At 35.8% G+C, this 18,455-nt stretch overlaps 1 protein-coding gene across 1 annotated transcript in view; it reads right to left on the reverse strand.

Moving 5' to 3' along the window:
* LOC136025291 (tetraspanin-2A-like) overlaps window positions 1–16,617 on the reverse strand; it is a 37,390-nt gene extending 20,773 nt beyond the window's left edge. Inside the window, exons 1-3 of the mRNA XM_065701177.1 lie at window positions 16,459–16,617; window positions 13,370–13,567; window positions 10,115–10,294 (exon numbers count right to left, since the gene is read on the reverse strand). Of these exons, the coding sequence (XP_065557249.1) occupies window positions 10,115–10,294; window positions 13,370–13,567; window positions 16,459–16,530 (450 nt within the window). The 5' untranslated portion in view covers window positions 16,531–16,617. The remainder of the gene's footprint in view (window positions 1–10,114; window positions 10,295–13,369; window positions 13,568–16,458) is intronic.
* Between the last annotated feature and the right edge of the window lie 1,838 nt (window positions 16,618–18,455).

The following is an 18,455-nucleotide window of genomic DNA, read 5'->3' on the forward strand; positions in this document are numbered from 1 at the left end:
TATACATTAGTGATTTTTATGAAAATAATGGTAGGTGCTTGTTGATAAACTTAAAAAAATTTGTTAATTGACAAAGAAGGTGAATATTACAAAATTTAAAAAAGTCTAGTTCTGAAAGAAGGTAAATATTTGAAAATTCAAAAAAAAACTTCGGATATATGGAAACTGAATCACTGAATAGTGTTGTGCATTTTCTAAGACCCTAATTGATAATACTTCTACTAAGAGCACGTCACGGCTCTATGCAAACACCCATACAATGCTTTTCCAGTGACTAATCTACATTTGCACGGAGAACCATTATTTCTCCGAGGAATGGTCCTGTGAAGATTAGGTTTGAATCAGATCCCTGGAGCTTCTACTGATAAACTAAAAGCAGAATAGAGAGGAAATTTAAATATGGTGGCCCCGTTTCACAAAACCCCAAAAGAGAAAACTTTTTTTTGTCTTCTGAAGAAAAAAATTTTCAGTATACAATATCAATGGTAGACATTAGTATCAACAAAATGTTTGATCGGTATTAAAGTCCAATTTTCGGAAAAAAAGCTTGAATAAATTAAAACAATATTGTATAAACAAAATCTACAAGAAATCTAAACACACAAAGAGACATATGTAGATAAGCAAACATCCACTCATGAGCACAGACACAGAGAGCGAGAGAGATAAAAACGCATAAAAAAAACACGGAGTCAGACAGATAAAGAAACACACGGAGACAAGCAAATATCTTGCTCAGACACATGAGTACAGAGAGAAAGAGAGAAAGAGAGAGATAGAGAAAGAGAGAGAGAGAGAGAGAGAGAGAGAGAAGCATGTGGACCTCGGAAATACATGTACAGATAGAGAAAAGAAGGGAGAGAGAGGGAGAGAGACAAGAACACCTACAAACACATAACAACAGATACGGTGAGAGGCAAACATCCACTCACGCACAGCCATAGAAAAATATAAAGACCAGACCACCTACAAACAGAGTTAGGCACACTAATACACATAGACCAGCAAACGACCAATCAGACACTTAGGCCCAGTGAGAAAGAGACATGCAAACAGCCACTCAGACGCACAGGCATAGAGAGAAAGCGGGAGAGGGGGGAGGGAGGGGGGAGAAGGAGAGAGAGAGAAAGAGAGAGAAATAGATAGAGAAAAAACACCTAAAAACAAACGTGGAGTCAGACATACAAACATAAAAAGACAGACACAGAAGCAAGCAAACACTCGCTCGAATACAAAGGCCCAGTGAGAGAGAAAGAGACAAAAACGTCCACAAACACACAGAATCAGACACATACACACTCAAAGACTGACTCTGGGACAAGCAAACATGCGATCAGACACACAGGCACAGAAAAAGAGACAAAAACACATACAAACAAGCAGATTAAGGCACACACACACACAAAAACATACACGGGGACAACCCAACACATTATCAAACATATAGGCACAGTAAGAGAAAGAGACACAAAAGGCCCAAAAGCGCACTCAGAGTCAGACACACGAACATTCATAGACAGCCACAGAAACGAGCAAACACATGCTCAGAAACACAGGTTCAGAGAGAGAGAGAGAGAGAGAGAGAGAGAGAGAGAGAGAGAGAGAGAGAGAAAGAGAAAGAGAAAGAGAAAGAGAGAGAGAGATGGGGGAAACCCCTACAAACACACAGAGTCAGACCCATAAACACAAAAATACAAACACATAGACACACAAACATTACGCTCAGACACATAGGTACAGAGAGAGAGAGAGAGAGAGAGAGAGAGAGAGAGAGAGAGAGAGAGAGAGAGAGAGAGAGAAAAGAGAGAAAGACAGGCAAGCAAACAGTGGCTCAGACACACAGGTACAGAGGCGGAGAGACAATAGCACCTACAAACACACAGTCATACATGAAAACAAACGAAAGAGAATATGCTACGAAGCAAACATCTGATCAGAAACACGAACATAAGGAGCGAGAGAGACAAAAACACAAATAAACAAGCAGAGTCAAACACAGAAAGACAGACACGGGGACAAGCAAGAATCATGATCAGACACATAGGTACAGAGAGAGAGAGAACTAAAAAGTCGCTAATGCATACAGGTACAGTGAGAGAGAGAGGCAGAAGCACCTAAATAACCCAAAGGACATACTTGAGGAGAAGCAACCATCCACTCAGACACACAGCCACAAAGAGAGAGACGAAAACATATACAAACAGAATCAGACTAACGAACACAAAATACACAAACATACAAACATAGGCACAGTGAGACAGAGACAAGCAAACAGCCATTCAGATACAGAGGTACAGGTAGAGAGAGGGAGAGAGAGAGAGAGAGAGAGAGAGAGAGAGAGAGAGAGAGAGAGAGAGAGAGAGAGAGAGAAACCAAAATATCTACAAACGTACAAAGAGTGAGACACAAAAACATATTAAGACAGACATAAAAATAGACTAACACTTGCTCAGACACACAGGCAGAGAGATGGAGAGAAAGAGAGAAAAAACACCCAAAAACACACAGAGTCAGAAACACAAACATAAAATGTCAGACACAAGGACAAGCGAACTTCTGTTCAGACACAAAGTAACAGAATGAGAGCCGAAAACACCTACAAACACACAGAATCAGACACAAAAACATTTAAAGAAAATCATGGGGACAAGCAAACATACGATCAAACACAACGCACAGAGAGAAACAGACAAAAACATATACAAACATGCAAAGTCAGACACACAAAAACAGACAAGGGGACAAGCAAACACCCGATCAAACACATAGACACAGAGAGCGAGAGACATGCAAAAAGCCACTCAGAGGCACAGGCACAGATAGAGGGAGACAAAAATACCTCCAAAGACACAGACTCAGACACACAAACCCACAATGTCAGACACGAGGAAAATCAAACTCCTGTCCAGACACAAAGGAACAGAAAGAGGGACAAAAAAAACCTACAAACACACAGAATCAGACAAACAAACACTCAAAGATAGTCAAGGGGACAAGAAAACATCCGATCAAACACACAGGCAAAGAGAGAAAGAGACGAAAACATATACAAACATGCAGAATCAGACACACAAAGTCAGAAACGACGACAAGGAAACATTCAATCAAACATATAGGCACAGAGAGGTACAGACATGCAAACAGCCACTCAGAGGCACAGGCTCAGAGAGAGAGAAAAAAACACCTCCAAGCACAAAGAGTCAGACAAATAAACACACAATGTCAGACACGATGGCAACCAAACCCCCGCCCAGACACAAATAGAACAGAGAAAGAGAGAGGGAGACAAAACACCTACAAACAAACAGAATTAGACACACAAACACTCAAAGACAGTCATGGGGACAAGCAAACATCCGATTTGACACAAAGGCACAGAAAGAGGGGCAAAAACAAACACAAACATGCAGAGTCAGACAAACAAACACAAATACGGGGATAAGCAAACACCCAATCAAACTCATAGGCACAGAGAGTGAGAGACATGCAAACAGCTATTCAGAGGCACAGGCACTGAGAGAGAGAGAGAGAGAGAGAGAGAGAGAGAGAGGGAGAGAAACGCCTCCAAACACACAGAGTCAGACACACAAACACACAATATCAGACACAAGGACAAGGAAACTCCCATCCAGACACAAAAAGAACAGAGAGAGAGAAAGAGAGAGAGAGAGAGAGAGAGACGAAATCACCTACAAAGGCACAGAATCAGACACACAAACACTCAAAGACAGTAATGGGGACAATCGAAAATCCGATTTGACACACTGGCGCAGAGAGAGAGAGAGACTAAAACACATACAAACACACAGAGTCAGACACACAAAGACAGACACGGGGACAAGCAAACACCCAATCAAACACATAGGCACAGAGAGCGAGAGACGTGCAAACAGCCACTCAGAGGCACAGGCACAGAGAGAGAGAGAGAGAGAGAGAGACAAAAACACCTCCAGACACACAGAATTAGACACACAAATACACAATGTCAGACACAAGAACAAGCAAATCCTGCCCAGACACAAAGGGAGAGAGAGAGAGAGAGAGAGAGAGAGAGAGAGAGAGAGAGAGAGAGAGAGAAAGAGAACACCTATAAACGCACAGAATCAGACACGAAAACATTCAAAGACAGTCACGGGGACAAGCAAACATCCGATTAGACACACAGGCACAGAGAGAGAGAGAAAAAAACAGATAAAAACATGCAGAGTCTGACACACAAAGTTAGAAACGGGGAAAAGCAAACCCAATCAAACACAATGCACAAGCACAGGGTGAGAGAGAAATACATCTACAAACACTGAGAGACATACACACGCACACATAAAAAGACAGAGAGGGACCAGCCAACATCAGCTCAGACACAAAGGCACGCAGAGAGAGAAAGACAAAACACATAAAAACACACTGCTCCAGACATGCAAACACAGAGACAAGCAAACACCCGCTCAGACACAAAGGAACATAGAGATAGAGAAAAAAAATTCCTCTACAGTAGAGAGAATAATGAGGACGTTTTTTCCAAGACAGTGAACAAACAAAACCTATTTGAATATTTATTCGTTTTTAGTTTCTTAGACCTAGTGTGGTCTTCGTCATTATTTACAAAACAAGTATAAGTACACAGTGGAAGACAGATAAAAATACAGAGATAGACAAAGAGACAAGCAAATATCCTTTCAGCCACACAAATAGGCAAAGACAGAGACACCCGAAAAAACATACAAACACACAGAGTCAGACAGTAAACAACAAAGACAGAAACAGGAGCATGCAAACACCCACTCAGACATACAGGCATAGTGTGAGAGACGAGCAAACAGTTTGTCAGACACACAGGTACAGCGAGATAGACAAGCAAACACCCACTCAGAGACATAGGCACAGAGAGATATAAGCAAATAGCAGGCCAGAAACACAGGCAAAGAGAGAAAGAGAGAGGGTGACAAAAACACATACAAACACACAAGGACAGACACAGTCCCAAGGAAACAACCATTCTACAAATAAAGTAGATACAGCATTGAATTAAATAGCTTTTGAAATCACAAAAATTTTCAAAATAATTATGTTATTAAAGGTTGGAAAAAGCAGACCGAGAACAAGGGGAAATGGGACAAAATATATTACGCTAGATATAGACAATAAAATTTTAGGATCATTGCCACCTCCCCGACATCTCGCCCTTTACGCCAAAGTTTTTTAGTGGGCTAGTTTAAGAAAAATATATTGTTCTAATTTTAAGAGCCTTGTGTTACAGGAGTTGTTCTTAAAGAATTGGGATAAAATTTAAACTTTTGTGCAAAAAGTGGGATGCTGAAGAGTTAGCAACCCCCTCATATACGTAAGAATTTCCGTTCGTTTTAAGGCTTAATGCTGCTTCTAAATTTCAGTTGAAAATTTGTATTTTAATTGGTTTCTGATCTTTTTTTAAATAATGCAAGGACATTTGGCTCCACCTCTACGGAAAAATCCCTCCTACCCAGGAATATGTCCTCTACCCAATTCAATTCTGGTAAAAATTTACTACAGATTATTACCATTAACACCTCCACGGGTAAAAACTGGGTCGGCAAAGAGAAAGCAAGACATTAAAAGAGTTTTGTAGGGGAATTCTGGAAAATTCCCTCAGTTTAAAGTTTCCCCTGAAAATTCACCATCCTGGGACCTTTCCTTCCTATGAAAAGTCCCCCAACAGAAAATTCACCCCCCCACTGAAAAGTGTATGCATACTTCCTAATAAAAAAGACCATACGTATGAGCAAATTTTATAACTTAAAGACCTATCCCCAAGGGTTTTGAAGGGTCGTGCTATCTCCTAAGGTATAGAAACTTGGTCTTTCAACTATGCTGAAAAAAAAACGGTCATCTCAGAATTTTTGTTGGACGGTTTTGAGAAAAAGGGCTGGGGAAGGGCTAGTTTCCCTCCATTATTTTTGGTCACTTAAAAAAGGACACTACAACGTTTAATTTCTGTTTGAATCAGACCTCGCCTGGTGTTCAAAGACCACTGGGTTGATACAATCACCCTTTGAAAACAAAAGAAAAAAAAAACAGTAAATAAACACGCAACCACATGCTGAAAGCACGAACTGTTTGAAAGATTGCAGAAAAAATGCTGGCACTTATTTAAATGGCAAAAAAAAAGCGAATATACTTTATCTGATGACAGAAAAAAGGAACATTTATTTTAAGTGTTTTTTCGGTAATGACCGTAAAATAAATGAAAGAAAGCGTGATGACAAAATGGCTTTGTGGCAGCCTATCTTAATACCTCTACCTAAATACCATATCTAACGAATAGTCGTGGAAAAATAAGAAAAGGCTTTTTTTCAAAAGATAATTTTAGATATAGTTTCCTTTATTAGCACCTTGACCAACTCCACCATAAGAAAAACTTGTTTTCGACGATAGTGTGCTGTAAAGTGACAATTTTGGCTCAAATAGCGCCACAACATCGCCAGAGGAAAGTTATTGGACAGTTTCATCTTAGTTTGTTAGCATAAATCTAGCAGATTATAAAGTTATACTTTGGCACAATGGTCCGTTTTGTCTCTTCAGAAAATCAATAAAAAAAAACAAGATTCTTTAAATGAAGAAAACTCGTTTCAACTACTCTTTTCGCCGATTTTCTATATTTTGTCCCAACTAATTTAAGAGCGCCATGCTCAAGCACAGGGACAATTGGAATGGAATACGAAATCTTTTTCAAAATACACTAATAATGAAAGCGCTTATTGGTGAGCGTTTTCCTTGAAACGATGCAATTTTCTCTTCAAATGCTTAAAAGAACAATCAATACACACAGTAACTGGAGTGGTTATATTATTACTTATGGATTTGGAAATTACTGGAATTACATATGGACTGGATTTACTGCACTTCTAAATGCTTTCAGTGAAGTACTGTGAAATTTTACCGTAAAGAGGAGTAGATTAGGGGAGAGGGGATAGCCACCCATCATTGTTAACCGAGCACCCCCCCCCCTTAGTTAATAGATACAAATACCTTATTTACTCATTGTCATTCAAAACATGGATTTGGATCATTGAGCATATGTTTTACTTAGCTTTCAACATAACAGAAGACGTTTAGAAATTAGTGCAAACAACAAGGAGCTAAGGGGTGATACACTCTCCCACATAATTGGGTTAGTAGATTTAGCCCAATAGTATGGATTAGTAGATTTGGCCTGGTCATATGGGACATCATTAGACGAGGAAAATTTTAGTTTAAGGTTCCATTCATGAAAACTCACTGAAGTTTTAGCGCTAGTAAAGCTCAAATATGAGCATTCTCCAATGATAAAAAAAAAACTGCAGGATGAAAACGGAGGGGTCAAAATATGCAAAACAAATGCTGAATGAAAACTCAAGGATTAGAGAAGCTTTTAAAGTTGTCGCTGGATCCCAATGCATTGCGATGTTTATATTTTCTTTTTTCTGTTTGTGCGAAGCTGTTCTATTAAATTTCTATTATGTCTGTTCTATTATTATTATGTCTATCTATTCTATATATTATTTCTATCTATTATGTCTGTTATAGTGTTCTATTATGTATTAATCGTTCTATTGTGTCCATTTTATAGTAAAATGTTGAAAAAATAGAGGTTCATTTACGTCCTCAATGGGGCATTTGTCCCTTGTCCCCCATCAAAGTAGCAAGATTTTTCAATATTTTAGAATTTTCCTCATTTTTTCGCTTTTTTCCCTTTTTTCAATATTGCCTCTCCCATTAATAAAATTTTAGGTTTAATTTCTTTGTAAACCTCTGCCTTGGCTAAATGTTTAAGTCCAGTAATATAATTTACTTGATGGATAATGACAAAGTGCACTGAATAAAACTTATATATGAAAAAACAATAATGTTGATATGTTGAAGGGTGCCAGCAGTGAGCATCCAATTCAAAAGAACTAATAGGTGAAACCAGAATATATTCTAGAAAGTAAAAGAAAAGACGAAGCCCTGGTTTTTGTGGCAACCAAATCAGAAATATCGTACTATTTTTGGCACACATACTTAATAGTATTTTCATGTTTTTGATTGTTGCATGTCACCTTTTAAAAAGTTAAACTAGAAAGTATAAAAAAGATGCTGGAAATTCGTGTTAGAGAAACTAAGCTTTAGTTTTAATAGAGCTTATCTAAACAAGAAAAGGCAGTTTATCACGTGATTTAGTTGGCGTAGTCTTCTGCTATGGGGAAGAATAACCGGATATACCAGAAAGAAGGCGTTGTCCATGCCTGTCCTCTAATTGGAGTGTTAAATTCTAGTCAATGCTTATTCTTGAAACTGTAATTAAGGGTCAGATTATTGGCCTTTGAAAATTTTCGCTTTTTTAAGGGGTTCATCAATGGGATTGACGTCAACTATCACTTGCGATGTGATAAATTTCATGTCATTACATAACGTTGGCTGATTAATGACCAGAAATAACATTTTATTTAGTGAAAAAATTTAAAAATTTTTGTTAAATTTTAACGAAAATTTTAATTTAAATTTTAGTTAAGACTTTAGGTAAAATTTTGGTTAAAATTTCTCCAAATGCTTCGACTCCATCGGCTAATATTTGTTCCAAAATCATCTGATTCGTAGTGTAAAGAATATGATATGAAATTACTGGGCTAATAAATAAAAACAATAAATTAGGAAAAACAGAGAAAGAAATCGGTTGTTCAGTTTTACCTGCTCTCGTTGTGAAAAAGATACTCTTGATACAAAGAATATAGAGGTAAAAATAAGGATTTAAGCAAAGGGGATTATAGAGAGTCCCTAACTTTTAAAAAATTAGAAGAATGATTTAAAAAGAATTCCTACCAAAATAAATGGAAGGATTCCTGGCCGTAAGATGAGGATGCTCACATTTTCTTCCAAGGCTCTCTAAATTCTTTTTTTTTTCTTTTACTTTGTGAAATTCTAAGTTTGTAAAATTCGATTAATCTTTATCTTGAAAATTGTTCTATTTTGAAAGTCAATCTAAAATGATTTTAAAGATGACAAAGCATAGATGCCTTGTATGGAAAATGTAATTATCTAGAGCCAATTTATTTGAGAATAAAACAGATAAAAGGTAGCGGCTGGCGCCCACCATGGAGCGCCACTTATAGAATACTCCTTGCCAAGCATAAGTATTTTTTTCCACTTTTCTCTAGAATGGTATATATATGTTATAGCACCTATGTTAAGTTCTTCATCCATTGATGCATAGTAGGATGGGTTTGTTCACTAACAAAGAAATACATTTTCAAATGGGAATAAATCCTTTTATTTAGACAGTGAAAAAAACAGGTACAAAAGCCCAGATATTTCGATCACATATGCAGCAATCGTCATCAGTAGAATTACTGAAATAATGTAACTGAAACAAGCCTATTTATACAAAAAAAATAACTTTTCGGGTCATTCAAAAAATAATGAGCTTCCAGATGGTTCACTAGATTATTTTAAGAGAGAGTTCATTGAAAAAGTTTATTCAAAGTCTTAATGTAAATTTCCTCCTTTAATCTTGCCCAAAGTAAAACAAATATCCAATGAAGGCGGCAGACCCTTCTGTGTCTTCTAATTGCAAACAAAATGTTGAGTTTATAGTTGTTCACCTGGTTGTTCTCATTTCCCCATATATACGGCGAATGTTTGACGTAAGACTTAGAAAATATCTAATTTAGGTTTTTTTTCGTTAGTATCTTTCAGTTTAGCGTGGGACAAACAAAAAAGTGACAGAATGTATGGGAAATACATAATTTGGACTATATACTTGCAAATTAGGGAAATTGGATAAAGTAATTGGAGACCGCGAAGTTAGAAAAAAACTCTTACTTCATAATATACAGAATGATTGTACCTAACATTTTTTGCATGCAGACCCGCTATAATTTAACCCCACCCTCTAATGTGTAAATATATGGCCTAACTTTTTTTCTAACGTATTATATTTTCATTATATTTTGTTACATTTCATTAGGATCAGTCAGAGAAACATGTTTTACTTAGATGAAGAACTTAACATATACGCTTTAACATATAAGTACCCATGCCACGGCACACTTCTATCATGTGCTGCATATGCAACGTGATTTTCGCGATTTTTGAAGGCAACCAACTCCTCAGATCGACTTACATGCTCTTGAATCACTCTGAGTAGCTCTTTGGCGTCATGATTGAATTCCATTTCATAAATCAGCTCATAAAATCTATCTTTCAGCCAGTATGTTCCACTTGACCACAGAGTAGTTTGGTCAAGCAAGTAAGCCGTACCACCAAGTTCTATTGCTGCTGCACAAAGCATTAGGATGCCGTACTGAAAAGAAGACAATTTTGGTAGAATTTTGTTGCATAAGCTTTTAGTTATGTCGGATAGTTATTGAGTTATTGGAATGAAACTTTCACGTATAGACATAGAGCCTATATTTTACTCTGGGTAACTGTTTTGAATTATGTATGTTAACACCCTTAACCAACGCTAGCGCAATATTCTTCGTTGAACTTAAAAAAAGCTGTATTTTAAAAGTGAAACATTCCAAGTAATATATCTAGAGGGATTCCCAAGGAATCTGCCTTAGATTGGCAATTACCTTAAAATCTAAACAAATCATTAGAAAAATTTTGGAAAAGTACTTTTAGTAGAATTCTACTGAATGCATTTTTGCTATATTGGAAAGTTGTTGGATTGGAAGTATGACAACACCAAGAATAGATCATGAGCCTAAATTGTGCCACGGGTAGATATGAAACATTTATACCCAACCTTTCCCTTTCTAAAGATTACTGACATTTAATGAACTGAAAAAACTTAGTTATGGTGGTGAAACTTCGAAAGAAATATGTCTACCATACAAATAAAGCTCAAAGAAAGTAATCGGAGCCTCATGCATTTGCTAAATCATCATGTAGAAGATTTATTGAATTTTTAAAATGTGTTTTAGATTCGAATTACAAATCCTAATTTGGCTTAAAATCTGAATCCAATACAAATCAGTAGAATTGTATTTTTAAAATGTAAAACCAAAGAAAAGTAAATTCAAATCGAAAAATTTCTTTGGTTTATATGCTTCTTGTGCTAGAATATCGGTTACTCTTTGCAATCAAAGAGTTCGTGGTCACAAACTGTAAGCAAGGAGCTACCCAGCTCAATAGTAACCAAAACTCCAAAAAACGGAATTTTGATACCAATAGGCATATCAAAGGAATCAACTTTTAATACTGATTTCAAATATACAAGTTTCATTAAGTTTATTCATACTCATAAAATATTACGAGCCTAGGAAAACGTGCCTGATTTTCAAAAAAAGGGGGATACACACCCTAAAAGTCCTAGAATTTTAATGAAAATCAAACTATCATATTCAAGGTATTAGAAAACCTTACTATAGAGGTTTCAAGCTCCTCTCCCCAAAAATGGGGAATCCTTGGGGAATGGGGAATCACGGGTTCATATTTATTTATTTGCTTTTTTCCAGGGCTGATCTTATCAACCCATTGGGTCTAAAGCATTGCTAGAGGGCTCATCCTAACAGAAGATTTTTAGATAGCTATTTTTTCAGCATAGTTGAAAGGCCCAATAAATATGTCTTTGGATATAACAAGAACACCCTTCCAACAGCTCCCGAAGAAAGGTCTTTAAGTTATAAAGTTTGCCCACTGTTTACGTATAGCATTTGTTATTGGTAAGTATGCACACAGTTTTGGGTTCAGGAGGAAAGGACGAATTTTCTGCTGGGGGGGGGGCGGGTAATTTTGTATTGGAAGAATTTTGTATGAGGAAAATTTCCCTGGAGGGCAAAGTTTCCAGGGGAAATCTTATGCTGTGGGAATTTGCCAGAATTTCTATACGAAATTATATGTCTTAATTTCTCTTTACCGACACAGTTTTACGTATGGAGATATTAATAGCAATTTTCCAGGGTAAACTTTCACCAGGATTGAATTGTCCAAGGGATATTTCCGTGAGGAGGGGCATTTTTCCATGGAGGTGGAGCCAGATTTCCTGACTTTATTTTAACAAAAATCAGAAATTAAATTTTAAAATAAGCTTTATTTTCAACTGAAAGCAAGGGGGTGAGATTAAAACAAAAAACAAATGGAAATTATTACGTTTTTGAGCGGTTCGCCCCTTCTAAACACCCTGATCTTTATGCTAAGGTTTAAATTGAGTCCCAATTCTTTGAAAACGAATCCTGAAGCACAAGAGTCGGTAAATGAGAGCAATAAGCAACATTTTTAAAAGCAATGAAAAACTTCTGTGTGAATAGTGAGGTGTTGAGGAGGGGGCAACCCTCCTTATATACGTAATAATTTCTATTCGTTTAAGTTTTAATGTTGCTCCTTACTCTCAGTTGAAAAAAAAACTTGCTTGTTTTATCTAATGTATTTTAGTAACGATCTTATAAAGCAAACTTACGTTACAAAAGACATAGCTTATATAATTTTTGGAGCCTCTGTGATCTAATGAGCTAACAACAAGCAAAAGTTGGGCTTTCCTAGGTTTAAGGAAAAGTATATCAGCAAAATTTTACCTTTTACCCTAGTATCTAGCTTATGAAATATCTCTAACCAGTAAAAATTCCTCTAGTAAACGCCATCTTCTTTCTTTGGCCATTTCAAATTTCTTGGAAAATTCCCCAACTAAAAATCAGCTCTTCTGTTCAGATTAGGTTGATCCTGAAAATTTCCAAAGCTTCTTATGGCTTTAGGGACCTTTCGTATGTCAAACCTAGATTAAGCCCTATAGTCAGCGTAGTGTTAGACTCAGGAGCCTCTTGTTCTGTTTCTTTGAAAATCAACTTCCAATGTATGTTATTCTGTTGAGTACTTTTTAGCATTTCAACTAACTTTTTTATATGATTTTTGTTTTACTTTCAATTCTAGCGTATCACTATTTTATTATTTGACTTCCCATTGGTTTTCGAACTATCTGTATAACAGATCATTCGTTATTGAAGCAGCAATATCTCATAAATATGGTAGCGTAACAAACAATAACGAGGATTCATACAAAAAATAAATAGGAAAATCTTGTGAAGCGCCAGAACTAGGCGTTGCTATTATCATATACATGTTTCTTTCTGGATTTTCTCTTCTCAACATGGATTTTTACCCGTTATTATGTTTCAATTTCATTTGAATCAAGAATTAGGCTAGACAGAAAAAAAGGAAAAAATCCGATGAAACTGAAAAAGAAAAAATGAATTTGATATGTAACTAATTGTGGCAATTTGTATCAGAACATTTTTTCTGCAAGGGGAGGCAAAATCAGAAATAGGTGCACTTTTCTGTGAGGAGTAAAAATTAGAAAGCAGATTTAAAATAAGCTTTATTAACACCTTTCGTTTTGAAATTCGAGAAATAATCGTAATTAAACTAAGAAAAAACTCACCAATAAAAGCGATGTTCTATGCTCTGTAACAGCAGCAAGGCATCCCAGGAATACAGTCAAAATTGTGATAACTGCTCCACTTAAGACAACGGCAACCCCCTGACGGATCTGTTCATTTCTCAAAGTATTTAGAAAGTACTTCATGTCCCAGTCGACATATATCCACATTGAAAGACCAAAGATGACAATGCCACAAAGCTAATCATCAGAGAAATGGAATATTAGAAAAGCATTTGCAAAGGGTATGCTGTCGGATTCTAGCAAAAAGTATTGTAATGTAATGCCAAAATGATTTAAACGGACGAAAATGTAAAACGAAGAGGTCAAATATTTTAAAAAATTGAGTCCTCAATTTCTTTTGAATTTTCCTCAAGTCAATTTTTTGGCTAAAACACCGCTCCCTTCCTCCTCTGAATTTTCAAGATTTACCCTGTCATTCCGTATGCTTTTCATGTAGTTAACAATCTATAAGAGAAAGAGTGTGTAGCTTTAATAGTTACTATCCAACAATTAAAAAGGGGCATTTGTGGTTATCAAAGAAAATAAGAATAAGAAAAATAAGAAAAAGAAAATAAGGTGTGCAAAAAATTTTTTGTACACCGACCACAATATTCCTTAGACGTTTGGCAGAGAAGGTAGCCAAATTACCACATCTTTTTAAAATCTAATTCGTTCTTTGGTGTTCTTGGGTAAAATTCTAAATCAGTAGAAAGAGTCAGAAAATATAGCCCATCAACTTGGGTCTCTGGAGTTAAATCAGAAGCAAGTAAAATGAGCGAAAATTTTTGAGTCACAAATTCCAATTAAAACAGGGACAATAATCCCTCTGTTTCACTCTAGTTCTGTTACTATCATTCTGTTTGAAGCCAAAGAATCTGCCTTACACTTTTAGAAAATAAACCGTTTTCAGTTTTGGCTGTGAGGACGTATCCTGGTTCAGAATAAACACAAAATATTTTAAAAAAAACTACTATGTATAGCTGAAGAATTTGGCTTCATTTTGATATATAGGTAAATTCTGTCTGATAGTCTTTGGGCATGAGCCACCAGACTATATTCTGTCCCAATTATGGATGGTCTCTTCTACCACTACAAGTTAAAAACACATCTAAAGAGACATTTATGAGGTGAGTATAAAGTAGGACACATCAAGTACATCCAAGATAGGTAATGGTATACTTTTATATACCTCTCCCAATCTAACCTATGGACAAAAACGAAACGGATGGATATGCAAGTGCACATTGTTTAACCTAAAATGAGGCATTAAACTGAGGCATGGTTCTACCTATCTCAACCTACAAAATTCAGCACTAAAGTTGATCTTTGGTTTTCGCGGAAACAGAGTCTTCCAGTATACGGCTGCCACTGCAGCTGGACCAGCTGCAAAAGGAATGCTCCTTTTTTCTAGCTTATTTTTACAAATTCTTTGAGAAACTTTTTTGGAATCAAGCGTGGCAATAAAAATCGAATTTTAATTTAGAAGGAAATACACTTCTTTAGTTGCTGTTTGGCAGTCGAGCTAGTGATCACTTCATTAGACCTGCTTTAGTCCAAAGATAAACTTAAGATGCTTGACATACTATCGTGATAGTGCTAGCTTCCTGTCTTGAACTAGGTAAAGCTGCATTAAAAAGGGATTAAAGGATGGAGTTTATTTTGAAAATTAAAAAAAATTAATAAGAATTAGAAAAATCCCAGGATTCGAGGGTACTATTTCCACTGACCCCATTGGGGTACTTTCTTGTTACTTTTATACCCAAAAATATGAATGACATTTTTCAGAGTTGAGAATATGACAAGTAGTGTACAAAAATACTAACCAGCTTGTGCATATTCAATGTGAATGTATTATCCAACAGACAAACTCAAACTAATAAAAATTTTAATAAAAATTAATTAATTATGTGTCGTGTGTAACACGTCAGTGAACCAATTTAACCACGGTTGCATTTGCCTAGCATACATCCATGTTCAAAGATTAGACTAGTCTAGAGTTTTGTTCACTTTCATGCGGAATGGGTTGGCAAAATCAATTTTCAGTATCGAAGTATATAGGGCATATAGGTCACCAATGATCCCTTTGGTTTCCCTTAGAAGACACGTTAACCGAAAAAATTACGGTAGTACCAAACACTAAAAAAAAAAACAAAAAACAAGGGGTCAATATAAAAAAAAGTTAGTTTTACCTTTTTATAGCTGTTTTTGTCTTATAGCCAGCAAACTCAAGATCTTGTATCGCAAACATGAGACAATAACTGTTTTTCATGGTCTTTATACCAGACAATATTAGCTTCGACTTGGCGGTAAATTACATAGTAGCTATATTTTAATTAAAATTTTAGTTGGTATTTTGGTTAGATTAGTTTAGGTTACGTATTTAACATAATGCGGTCTGGGCAGCCCCCCTTCCATAATTCTTTGCTGTAGTTCTCATAATTTTGTTGATAAAGTATTTTATCATGTTTTGTTCTATTTCATTAGCATTAATCAAACTTCACTTCTCGACAGAATTTGAGTGCGGTGGCAATAAGACACAAGTACCTTCTGATGCATATATTGTATTTATGCTATTAGACAAACAGACCAAACACGTTTTTACGAGAAAACATAGTTTTAGCCAATTAGAGCAAAACATTTGCGACTAACGACACGTTTACCAGCATCAATGGCACAGGTCAGGCACCATAGAAAGATTGATATGAACGCAAAATAAAATGGCACAGACTAAGAAAAAAATCACCCCGAAAACAAAATTAATTAGTATTTGAAAACAATTTGAAAACAATTAACTTCCGCTTATCAAAACAATTCTAGTCTTTTCTGTAGAGTGGTCAATCTGGTATCCCATTTTTAATACTGTCTTTCGTTTTTTTTTTTTTTTTGTCTGGTGTTTTCCAGTTAATGTACGTTTTTCGCTGCGTATTTTTCAGTCCAGTTGATATGCACCATCGACATACATTTCAAAATATTCGACGCGACAATATAGCTCTAGGGTTGAGTAATTTTCAGGTCATGAAAAACTTTGTAAATACATGCATATCTGTGAATTATAAAATTTTATTAGTATGAAGTAAAGCGAAACATACCAGTCCAACAAAGTTGTATGCAAAAAGGCAGTATTTTAAACAAGTTATCCTTCTTTCTGGGTCTCGCGCCATTTCGTTGTTCAAAATTATCCTATATCGATACGACTGTTCACTAACCGTCAGCTACGCAAATATTGATTATCAAAAGTAAATTAAAGATAGCCTGTGTAAAAGATAAGCCATTAGTTTATCACCGCGTCACACTTTCCAAACTCCAATACAGATAAATGAAACCTAGTTTAGAGCTGTAGCTTTGTAACTTCCAAGGCATGTAGAGCGAGGGCATTAATCTAAATTGTAAGACACTCTGTGCATCTAGGATGACAAAAGGATGTTTCTGCATATGCATGGGGTAGTCAAAGAAGTGGAGTGCAGGTCACAATACCAGAAAGTCGAGACAAGGAATAACATACAGTCATCGAATTAAATAGGTGGTCTTGGAAGTTTTGTTGAAGGAACTTCATTTTAATTTGCTATTTTGTCAGATCTCTGTCAGACTACTCTGGGAGTAGTTGAGCTGGATGTCTCGTCCTTACTTTGTCCGAGGGTTGATCATGCTAATGAAGTGGAAAAGTAATTGTAGATCTTAAGAACTCTAACTCTTAGGAAGAAGAAATTTTGATAAGAACCAATACAGATTTAGTTTTCAGAATTGTGAAAAGAATAAAAAAAAAAAAAACAATATCCAACCGATTGGCAGCGTGTCGTCCATCAGTTTTTGATGGAGCACCACCAGCAATTTTTGAGCATGCTTGGCGAATTGTCACTACTGAATATATTTTCGTCCACTGCCACCGAATTACAATTCGGTGCGGTTTTGAGAACTAGCCTAGAGATAAATTTAGAGCATATACTATTTGAATGCTTTTGCAAGTCCTAGATTTACAGGAAGTTTACATTTATTCTTTGATTATGATTCTCATTTTAATTTGACGTGGTAGAGCAAAGGAAAATATGGCTAATAGCTCCTGGATTCTGATCGTGACAAATACATTAGTAAGGGTTGATTATTATTCAGAGATACCTCACCTGATATGGCACTTTAAGTTATGAACATCATCTAACTTGTAAACATGCTTATCTCGGTCAATCTGATGGCAAATACTTGCTAATTTTTTCAACCCATCATTAGTTTAAAAGCGATTCGCATACCTTTATGATATCATTGAGATTGATCTTAATTCATTATTGCAAAATCATAACTAGAAATTCAATTTGGGAAATTTGTTTATATAGTCAAGTTCCTAGCAATGACTTAGGAACAAGGTCACCTATAATCCGTGTAAACACTTTTCTTTGATTAACGGTCTTTGTACAATTTGGAACTTATTCTTTTGTTTCGGAGTCTATTCGTGTGTTTAAGTTTTATCTTTGACACTAAGGTCTTTTGAATTTTTAGGAGGAGCGGGAATGGCACAGATCAAATTACTCCCCCCTGGAAACAGAATCAGTAAGTTACTACCTGCAAATAGAAAATTCCTTTTATAATTTGCATTTTATTCGTGAGTTTTTCAAACTTTAATAGTAACAACAAATAAACCTGATAATTTTAATACTAAGCCCTCTAGATTTTATTTGATACGTAGAAACAGCTTTAAAATTGAAGGCTATAAGCGATAATTGTTTGTTGTTTTCAGTAAAACTACCTCGTACACTAGCAGTTTTAAATAAACTATCCAATCAGTTTTATATGATTAAACTGCTCAATAATATGATCAAGCTAATCAAGTATGCCTTCTGATTCAAAAAATTTCAATCAAGTCTTACTTGTGTGCCCGATTGACTGGTTCTTTGATAGTCGAATGGAAACCTGTCACACAAGAATTAATATAACATTGAATTATTTTAAAATATCTAGGCCAGTCCAAACTTTTTTTTTCCGTTTCTGTCAGTGAATGTCAAGATAAGAAATTTCGTTTTACCATCCAACTAAGATACGCCGATAACATCTAAAAGAAATGAAAGCCCAAGAATCCTAGCACGAAGTTTTTTTTTGC

Source organism: Artemia franciscana, chromosome 3 (genome assembly GCF_032884065.1).
Source record: "Artemia franciscana chromosome 3, ASM3288406v1, whole genome shotgun sequence".
Classification (NCBI taxonomy): domain Eukaryota; kingdom Metazoa; phylum Arthropoda; class Branchiopoda; order Anostraca; family Artemiidae; genus Artemia; species Artemia franciscana.